Source organism: Perca flavescens, chromosome 10 (assembly GCF_004354835.1).
Source record: "Perca flavescens isolate YP-PL-M2 chromosome 10, PFLA_1.0, whole genome shotgun sequence".
In the NCBI taxonomy this organism is placed as follows: Eukaryota; Metazoa; Chordata; class Actinopteri; order Perciformes; family Percidae; genus Perca; species Perca flavescens.
This window is the reverse complement of record NC_041340.1, coordinates 18288121-18298542: the sequence shown is the minus strand read 5'-3', so window position 1 is coordinate 18298542 and position 10422 is coordinate 18288121. Positions and strand designations below refer to the sequence as shown.

Here is a 10422-nt window from a genome sequence, read left to right as displayed (position 1 = left end):
GCCGCTGTGTTTGTGAACCTGATACATTCTGAGTGATTTATAACTAATCATGGGACATGGGGGTGAAGGAGTGTGAGTGTGAGTGTGTGTACGTACGTGTGTACGTGTGTGTGCTTTTGTATCATGCTGACTAATGTGTGGCCCGGGGGCTTTTGGTGTGCTTTAACACTCGACACAGCTGTTAGCATGACCACTGCTGAACGTAGGCAGTGCTGATTGCATTAATGCTGTCTTTTGACATGTACAAGTTCCTGGGGCCCGTTTCAGGAAGGAGGTTTAACAAACTGAGTCTAACCCTGATCTCTGAGTTGATTTACCCTGAGATGGGAAACTGAGTTTTCGGTTCCAGAACAACTGATTCGAGTTGGTTCAATCAACTCTGAGTAGTTTCACTCAGTTAAGCGCGTGCACCACCACAATAAAAAGGCAGCATGAACGGAGCCATGATACTACGATTCACCATGGCAACAACCACAAACAAACTGGTCGGCAGAAATACTCATGCGCACATACAGCGAGTTTGAACATGTATTTTGTTTAAAAAAGCACAACACGGCTGCTGCTGCAAAATAGCGAGAATAGGTGTGGGAGAAAATTACTGCTCGAGTCAATGCGTAAGATCTAATATAGTGTATTAATTTCATATTTAAGCACAGGTAAACTATAATATTACTGGTGAAAACTGGAATGGTATCAGGCTACACCTATAATTTCATTTAGGTGCAATCCTGAAGGCGAAAAAGTAAACTAGGCTACTACTAATCCCATTCTGAGACTGCAGTACCATCATTAACAGAATTATGATTTACAATCATTTATTTCTTTTTAATGTCTCTTACTTGTTTGTGTCCAAGGAACATTACAAAAATGTTTAAAAAAAGGTTTTACTAATACGCTCCGCATCAACAATGTTAGAAAACTGCCGTTTGCAAAAAAACGTAATGCGACACATAGAATCTGCTGGGATGTAAAAGCATGTCCACGATGGGTGACGTTTCTGTTATGAGGACGATAAGGTATCTACATATCTGATGGACTGTGAAGAAAAATGATACCTCTCAAATAGGTAGTTATCTGGAAATGAAAATACATCTATAGTCAGGGCCTCAATATCATCTCCTGACGTATGTTTAACTAACAAAGTAATACAGCTTCTTCATCAACGGGATCGTTGACAAAAGGAAATGCCATGTTCGGAACAAAAATGTTTTATAGTCTGCCTAACATTGTTAATAAACCAACCATGTTTTTTTTTTATTCATGCAGATAACAAACTGCGCTAAAATGCGCCTGATACAGACTGAATGAATGAATGAATGAATGAATGAGGAATTGAAAGAGCGCTGTGTCAGAGGGAGGAGACTGAGAGAAACTCGAGGTTTATTGGTGAAAACCGGCTTGACCAGGTTAGGTTCACAGACTCAGTTACCATAGTAACTGACTCTGAGGTTAAGTTACCTCTCTTTCTGAAACGGGATGGAGTTACCCCTCTCTCTCTGGTTTGATTAATCTCTCTTTCTGAAACAGAAAACTCAGAGTTTCCCTCATCTCAGGGTTAACTAACTCAGTTTTCACAAAACCTCCTTCCTGAAACGGACCCCTGGTCTGTCGGACAACAAAGTCCAAGCAGCAACTCGGTGTCTCTGGTTACTGGGCCATCTGTTGCCATGGTGACAGGGTCCGTAGAGTAGGTCAATGAAAATGAATGGGCCTGCTCTCCGTTTCCTGTTGGTGTTTTAAGAGCCTCCCTGACTTGTCGTCCGTCTGTCCCCTGGCAGACAGATATTGCTTCATGGAGATGGCAAAACTGTTTGGATTTGGTCTAAGATAACATTACAACACGGGGACACTACGTTTTTGTCTGTTGACCGACAATGCCGTGGTGTGAAAGTCTTCTTTTTACTCTTGGGTGGTATCTTTTATGAAATAAATTTGGCAGGACTAAAGAAAAGAAAAGGAGGCCTCCAGTAGCTATTTGTAATTCACTACAAAGTGGTGAAGTTAAGAGAATTTGCTGACTCTGGCTTGGAACACTCCGATGAGGGAGCATCACAGAACACAGTAGGAGAGATGTTGGTTAAGAATACGGAAATAGTCTTACGTGAGGCCTAATGTTAAAATTCATGACATTAAACCAAACATGGTGTTATTTTATTAATTGACCAATACATTTAGTCAATCAAAGGAAAATAGAATACAATATTGATAATTGATTATTTGTGTAAGTCCTATATTAAGTAAAAATCCCCACAAACTGCCAATTCTCAATTGAATATTTATGGACTATTGGTTGGACAAAAAATGAATTGAAAATGTACCTAGACCTCTGTGAAATTGTGATTGACATTTTGCAGTATCTTCTTGCATTTTATTGAAAAAAAATGAACAATCCATTTTCTATCTATCATTCATGAGCGTTTGCTGGTGCCTTGTAGGTCCTGGAAGACTCTACAATAGCTATGCTGTATTGTGAGTACTGTTGGTTTGTTCTGTTTGTTTCTGACCGTGCAGTTTACTTTCAGGGCATGAAGGGTAAGATTGACGAGTACAGTGACTCGGACGACGACCAGCACGACGCCTACCTGGAGAGGATGAAGGCTGAGGGCAAGATCAGAGAGGAGGGCAACGACAGCGAGGAGTCAGATGGCGAAAGCGGTAACAGTCTCAATATGACCGAAGTAGGCAATACATGTTGAGTTCAGAAGATCAGTAGGTTTGATTTTCTGCCTTGTATCACTCTAGATGAGTCGTTTAACCCCGGAGAAGAAGATGATGACATTGCAGAAGAGTAAGTGGCTTCTTCTTAAACTCTGTTTGTTTTTAAGTCTGATGACCCTTCACTGCGGTCCCTCTGGCTTATTTAACCCAGCTGACGTAACTTTCCCCATTTCTCCACCTCCGTCAATCAGGTACGACAGCAATGCCTCAGCGAGCGACAGCAGCGAAGACGGGGACGATAGCGATGACGCGAGCGAGAAGAAGAAGGCCAAGAAACCCAAAGTGGTGAAGGAGAAAAAAGAGAGGAAACCACGCAAAGAGGTGAGAATGGTTGGGACAGGGAGAAAACATGCAAGAAATATTAGGTTGTAAAGACGTGAAGCCAGCAGTGATTTATTTTTTTTTTGACTCTAGTATTGCAAACTGTATTACACTCTTTTTTTTTTTTTTTTTCCCTTCCTTCCTTCAATCTGAGTAGAAGAAGCAGAAAGAAACCGGCGGTCCCAAGAGGCCGATGAGTGCCTACATGCTGTGGCTCAACTCCAGCCGCGAGCGAATCAAGTCCGAGAACCCGGGCATCTCCATCACAGAGATTTCCAAGAAGGCCGGAGAGATGTGGAGACAACTAGGCAAAGACGAGAAGGAGGTAAGGCAGGAGAACGAGGAGAGACAATTTGCTTTAGTTTTACTCCTATGCTCTCACAACACTAGATATTTAAGATAATATTATTTTGTATTTCACATTTATGTTTTCTTTGTGGCTTCCAGTGAGTACAACAGGACAGGGTTGTGTTAGAGAGTGGCTGTGACCATAGAATAATATAAAAGCAAAGTGTGTAAGTTGTACGTATGATAATTTCAATTTTAAATAGATTTGAATGTGCTAGGACACCTATTTTTTTTTCTCTGAAGTCAGTGTTACTTAGTGTGTCATCTGGAGTGTTTCTGACTAACGCTTTTAAAAAAAAAAAAAAGATTTAAAATAAAAAATGAACCTAATTAAACTTTTTTTTCACAGTTGTCAGAAGGGAGCCTGCACTTATTTTAAGGGTTACATATGTATGCCCATATAAATCAATCTAAATACATTTAGTTGACATTAAAGTTTAGAAGTGCATTATCTCAAAGAACTACAGCCAGATGGGCTGGTTTTGGTACATCTGTGCCACATTGAACTTGTGCTATGCAGAGCTGGGTTTCATCAAACCCAGTCTTTATTCATTTGTCCCATGTTGTTTTATCCATTCCTCTCCTTTACACTTCCCTGCTTCTCTGTTCCTTCAGGAGTGGGACACAAAGGCTGGAGAGGCAAAGAGGAATTATGAAAAAGCAAAGCAAGAGTTCAAAGAGAGCGGCGGAGGAGCAACCTCCAGTTCCAAAAAGTAAGACTTACATGACATAAACTCATTTTTGTTTTGTTCTTTGATACAATCGGTCTTAAATATGTCTGACTTTTTTTCTCCCCACCCTTAACCTGTTAGGGAGAGTAGAAAATCTGGAGGTAAGAAGGAGGAGAAGAAGAGGAAGTCTGCCAGTGCAGACAAGGACAGGGAGCGGGGAGGAGGCAACGACAGCTTCAAAAGTAAAGAGTTCATCGAGACCAGCGAGAGTTCATCAGACTCTGACCATAAGAGCAAGTCCAAGAGGAAGAAGGTAAAGCCACTCTTGATAAACATTATAAGCTGCAGGATCCATTATCAGATTCATCCTCTGTTCACCACAACATTCAGTTACTGTAGTGAGTCAGTCTCTTGATATGTAATATACATTTCTGTCATGATAAACACATTAGGGTGCAACATTGTTTTTCATCACCTCCAAGTTTGTATTTCAGGTCAATGCAGAGATTGTTTTGTGTGACTGAGGGGACATGAAGTCATGGTTTGTTTGCTGTTATAGCAAGGCCACTGAAACTTCTTGGTTCTGATTGACTGTCTATTAGTTTCTAGTAACTGGACGGTATGATCCAAACAGCTCCAGGATGATGTAGGGCTGCTCGATTATGGAAAAAATAATAATCACGATTATTTTGGTCAATATTGAAATCACGATTATTTAACACGATTACTCATTAACATTTGGATATAATGGATAGTGTCCAGGCTATAATCTGTTAGTGTCCTTTATCTCACATAAAGAGTCTTTGGATCAGAATAAAATCTGTTTTCACACATAACGTTACACAGCTAATGAACAGTTCCACAGACATAACACAATGTGCATCTCACATCACATGTTCACTCACTATGACCACTACTACTGTCATTACGAAACATTGTGCCAAAATATCAACAATAATGTTGCCGTCTTTGGGCTTATTTGCTAGCTAACCTTAGGAAAAATCCAGCACATAGACGGTACCTTAGAGTAACGTTACGTGAAACAGGTGATTTAACGTCCCTGCTCATTTACATACATGCTGAGGGAACCTTACTATGTTTTTTCATGTTGGGTTTGAGCAGTATGCCTTTACACCCCCACTAAGCTGGAAAAAGTTTTAAACAGTAAGTGAATACAGCGTGTCGGGGGAATATAACGTCTATAGACAGTCTACTACAGCGGGGGGGCAAAGGCAGAGGGACCGCAGGGTTAGCTAACGTTAGCTGTTCCCAGACAACTGAGTTGGTTTTGCCTTTTTTTGCTCACCAAACGCTGCTGCCATCTTTACTCGCGCTGAGTTTTTAAATTCCAGCGGATGATATGCACACGACTTGCCTCCCTGACTGGCTTCGGGAGGGGCGGATGTGCGCGTGCGGATGTGTGCATGCGCGTGTCATTCAGAACACAAGACAAAATAAGAATGTTCTTGCAAAACAGAACATGGGGGGGGAAGCATAGATAAATAGTTTCTGTAGTGAGAACAAGGCTTTTATTTTCAAATGTGTTTTTATGTAAATAAAGCACATCAAAATCAGCTAATGGTAATAGGCGAGAGGCCTAGGCGAATAGTAGGCGAGAGGACTATTTATATAAGATAGTCGGCAGGTCTGATTGCTGAAGAAAAGGAAAGGACCAGGCAGGACTTGTGACCAAAGCTGCACACAAAATTAAAAAAAAGCAATGCAGAAAAGTTGCAGGTAAGAGCTAGAGAGGGGAAGAGCCTAGCAACGCAAGCAGCAGGAATTCAGAGTTACAAGAAATATTTTTCATAATATTCAAAATGAAAAAGCAAGACCAAAATATGTTATAAAAGTAAGTAAATGACTGGTATTTTTTTAAATTTGATTGCATCTGGCATTTTGTTTGCAAGAAGCTGTGGCATGAGAGGGAAAATACCATAGGAATAAGATGGATGGAAAGGCCATTGAACTGTGTGCTGTGGTTATTTGATTAGTGTAGAACGAAATGCTGTTGTTAGTTATCACGGAGACAACACCCGTCAGTGGGTCGTTATTATGGAACCCATGCAACTTTGAGGCAAGGCCCGCCCTTCAATATCATTCACACACACTATTGGCCAACATCCATGCTAACGCAAGGTAACGTAACCTGATTTGTTCAGGTCCTATCCCCTGACCAATCGGCTATCCTAACCAGTGTTGGACAATTTACTTCCAAAATGTAATACATTATAGATTACTAGTTACTGTCATTTGAGAGTAATTAGTTATATTACAATATTACTGTCTCTGAATTTTAATGTGTTACGCTACTTTTGTATTACTTTTGAGTTACTTTCACCAAAATAACAGTGGAAGTTTAACTTGGCAGGTAGCTTGTGAATTTCACCACCGGATCAATAAAGTCTCCTATTTATCCAATATACATCATAGATTATTCATAATATTTTTTTTATAATTAATATGAATATACAAAGTAACTAAAGCTATAAAAATAGAAGTAAAACATACCATAGGCAAGTAGGAGAAAATGAAAATACTAATTAAAAGTACCTTATGGTTGTATTGAAGTACTTTCCACGGCTGATAAAATGCAATGGTATTTACGTGCAGCAAGCCTAAACATTAATTCCCGACATGTTTATATCTGTCAGCAGCTCGGACACACTGCTGTCCACGCTGACGTCCCGTCACCTTTTTGGGACGCAGTTGTTGTACGTACCGTCTCTGGTTCTGGCTCTGACCAAATAAAGTCCATCTCGCAAACGTATGTCTCAACAGTCATCTCAACCATTGAATAAAGCAACAGGAAATAATACTCATGGCTTTTTTTTCTGTGAAGAAATGTTTCGCGGTGTTGGTGAATTCTTAAAAAAACAAAACACCACTAAATGTTGCGTTGTAACTCGCGTTACTGAGATTGTAACGGGTATAATATTACCGAAATTGAATTAGTAATGCGTTATATTACTGAGTTACAGCAAAAAGGAATACATTACTGTAATTGCGTTACTTTTGTAACTCGTTACTCCCAGCACTGATCCTAACCTTAACCACTCGAGGTCAATGCCTAACCCCAACCAATCGAGCTGCTTCGTAGGGCAGGACTAGCCTAGAAGTTACGTGGGATCCATAATAGCGCGTCAGTTGGGCCGTAAAGTCTGTCGCAGCTTGCTGGGGGGAGAGGGGTCCGACACAGCGTGGGAGACGTTTTCCCGACCTCCGGGGGGTAGGGAGGAGGGCCCAGCGGCAGCAGGTCAGCAGGATGGCAGAACTAGCAAGCCAGCCAGCGGACAAGTTGTTAAGTTGTTAGTTGGCTAACGTTAGCTTGCTTACTCTGCCGTACCCCCACGTCCTAAACGAGCAGAAAAAGCCATCCCTCATCTGGCGATAGCAGTCTGCTTTGTGTGGATGGAGCATTAGGCTTTTGAATGTTACTCATTTAGCAGCTGACTCTCTGCCTTGTAACGTTACTACTCCACTGCTCATTTGTCAGTTACTGCAAAACCTCACCTCCGCGACTTGCCACAAGTTAGTTTATACGTTGGCAATGGCATGGCATTAAAAATAGGAATGGCCTTACCATCATTTTTATTTCTGTGGAAAGTACCCTCCAAGTTGTATGTTACATGAATCTCATGGATTATCTCAGATTGCATAGGGAACAAAAACCATCTTTCTATCCAATCTAACCATCTCTTTATATTTTTTAACCAGGAATCTGATGATGAGGAGGAAGAGGCTGTGTCCACACCTGCCAGCTCAGAGGAAGAGTCTGACTAAACAAACACACTTTTACCCATCCGACACACAAACCAAGGACCAAGCATTTATGCTCTTTATGTTGATCTCACACAAATGGACTGACCGACAAATCAACAAACTTGAGTTGTATTTTTTTTCTTCTACATGTTTTGCTTTAGGAGTCCACACTCATCTTGCGACTCTGAAAGCCCACGTGATATTTGATATGCGAACGAGTTTTCCCATGAGCGCTCATTGAAATAGTGGTATACTGGTGTACAACTTTTCTCAGACTATAGGAGTTGATTTAATGTGGATTAGAAGAAGAAGAGTCGATATGAAGCTGTTTTGTTCTTCCTTTATAGAGCATTTAAAAACCACAGTTGTGTTTTTTTTGTGTTTTACCATGTCTTGTTTTCAGACTTGAATAAATAAATGAATCATTTTTAATAAAGCCGCACTTTGCTGTTTTTTTTGTCCAGAACTTTTTATATCATGCTGCTGGGGGTATAATGGGAACCCAACAGCTTTAAAAACAATTTTTTATAGTAGCTACTAGTTGAGTTCCACTTTAGGCCCCTGCGAGCCAGGGTTCACCCACATGTTTCATTTATTTTGGCTGTAGATGTAAAATTTGTTTTGTTTTTTACAATTTGGAAGTAGTCAAATATGACAGCCTATTACGGAACAGTAATCCAACTAATCAGTGAGGTTTTTGGTGAAACTGAAATATGGGCTTACAACAGCCTCATAAGTAATAAATAAAATGGATGAAAATTGATAAAGTAAAACAAAAAATTACTCAAAGTAACTTATCTTTCCAAAGTCATAGGGGTCAAGAGACACCTCCTGGAACCTTGATTATTTTCAAAAGCATCATAACCAATAAATAACAGGCAAATTATTCATTGTGCTCTTTACAGTCTTTTCTGCCAGGAGGTAAAATGGGACCCAACCAAACTTTGAAGCTCAAATGTTGACTGGATCGTCATAATAGCAGGAGTTGCAAGAAACCGTGATGGCTAATTTTGTTTGAGAAACAGGGCTATTGATATGTTGATTGACCGTGAGATAAACCAACCAGCTTGTGTGCAAGGTAGTCTGCTTTCATCACTGCAATGCATGTTTTGTAAGATACGTTTACATAAAGAATAATGCGTCAAAATGATAACACAGGCCCAAAGAATGAACTTTGAAGCTCAACTTTTTAGGCAACATGAATAAGAAGTCCTAAAGTGCTCATAAAGAAATGGAAATTGTAATGCCATGATGCTTTGCAAACTCAAACACCTCCTGAGGAATATCATGTGATATGATCAAAATCTCCAGTACCAATACTAAATGGACCTTTGGTTAGATAGTTTCATCATCTGTTGATGTCTAGTTCAAGAATGAACTTTGAACCTCATCACAGCCATCTTTCTAATCATGCCATGTTAAAAGCATGCAAGATTGAAGTCCTGGCAGTGTGACTGTTCTACATTGTCTTCCAATCTCACTGCACAAGGACTCATTTATACATTTTACTGGTATTTTTCACCACATGAAAGCATCCACCTTTCCACTGTTAAAAGGGCACTGCAGCTCAGGGAGATCTTTGCTCTTACTGTAGTCTTACTCTGGACATTCCCATGGATTCCTATTCTCTGCGGTGTTGTACATCAGGCCCATTTAACCAGGCAGGGCGGTGTGAGAGTGTGTTATCACTGGAAGTTAGATGGCAACACTAGTGAATGTTGGGGAGACAGTGGTTTCAAACAGGAGGCCAATGCCTAAGTACATAGCGGTTTGTAAAAGGGCTGCTATATTATTGTTGAACAGTGTGGTTTTTAAGAGCCGAACATTCCCGTATGTGTGGTTCACTTCCACTTGGACAGTGTTGGTTTTGATGATAAGATACTCTTCCTGCACATCCTGCTGCAGTAACACTGACTGGGTGTCCTCAAAACAACAACCCCTTTGGGACAATTCCTTTTTTCACAAAGTCATTTGAATTGATTTTTGCTCAAATATATATCAAGTGTTCTTAATGTGTGCCGCTTGAAATTACAATTTCCCTCATTTCCACTGTACCTTCTTTTTTAAAGTGATAGTTCGGAGTAATTTAACCCTAGGGTCCTTTGCACCATGATCTTCAGCCAAACATGCCCCCAGAAGCTTTTTTCAGCTGGGTCTAACATTTGACGAGTTAGCGTTATCAGCTGAATAGCTTAGTGCAGGGGCTAATGGATCCACGTTTGTATCTTGTAATTGACCCCACTAATAATGCCCGAAATGATACCCAACTTCTACACTAGTACATATAGGTTATGCACTCATAAAACGATGGATTGGAAAGTTTGTAAGTACACCAGAAGTTTATGTAAATAACACTTGCCTGCTGGCTTCTACTCTCTGCTGCTGCTGCTGCTACTGCTACCTGCAGTTAGACGAGTGCTTAGGGCCGTCTACAAATTACAACACTGAAAAGAGATACAACAAAAATATTTATTAATTTAATGATTAAATAAGGTAATGTCTCCAAACTTACCTCAATTTTAACTTGTCTCCTGCTAGTTATACTACAGCACTTACTTAAAAAAAATCTCTTTTCGGTGTTATAATAATTATAACACCAAAA

At 40.2% G+C, this 10422-nt stretch overlaps 1 protein-coding gene across 2 annotated transcripts in view; it reads left to right on the top strand.

Moving 5' to 3' along the window:
* The window catches only part of ssrp1a (structure specific recognition protein 1a), a 19568-nt gene extending 11693 nt beyond the window's left edge, over positions 1 to 7875 (top strand). For both annotated transcript variants that reach the window (XM_028589738.1, XM_028589739.1), the window contains 7 exons: positions 2523 to 2655; positions 2743 to 2788; positions 2910 to 3039; positions 3197 to 3364; positions 4003 to 4100; positions 4200 to 4371; positions 7776 to 7875. In XM_028589738.1, coding sequence (XP_028445539.1) covers positions 2523 to 2655; positions 2743 to 2788; positions 2910 to 3039; positions 3197 to 3364; positions 4003 to 4100; positions 4200 to 4371; positions 7776 to 7841 — 813 coding nt within the window. In that variant the 3' untranslated portion in view covers positions 7842 to 7875. The remainder of the gene's footprint in view (positions 1 to 2522; positions 2656 to 2742; positions 2789 to 2909; positions 3040 to 3196; positions 3365 to 4002; positions 4101 to 4199; positions 4372 to 7775) is intronic.
* The last annotated feature ends 2547 nt before the right edge of the window (positions 7876 to 10422 follow it).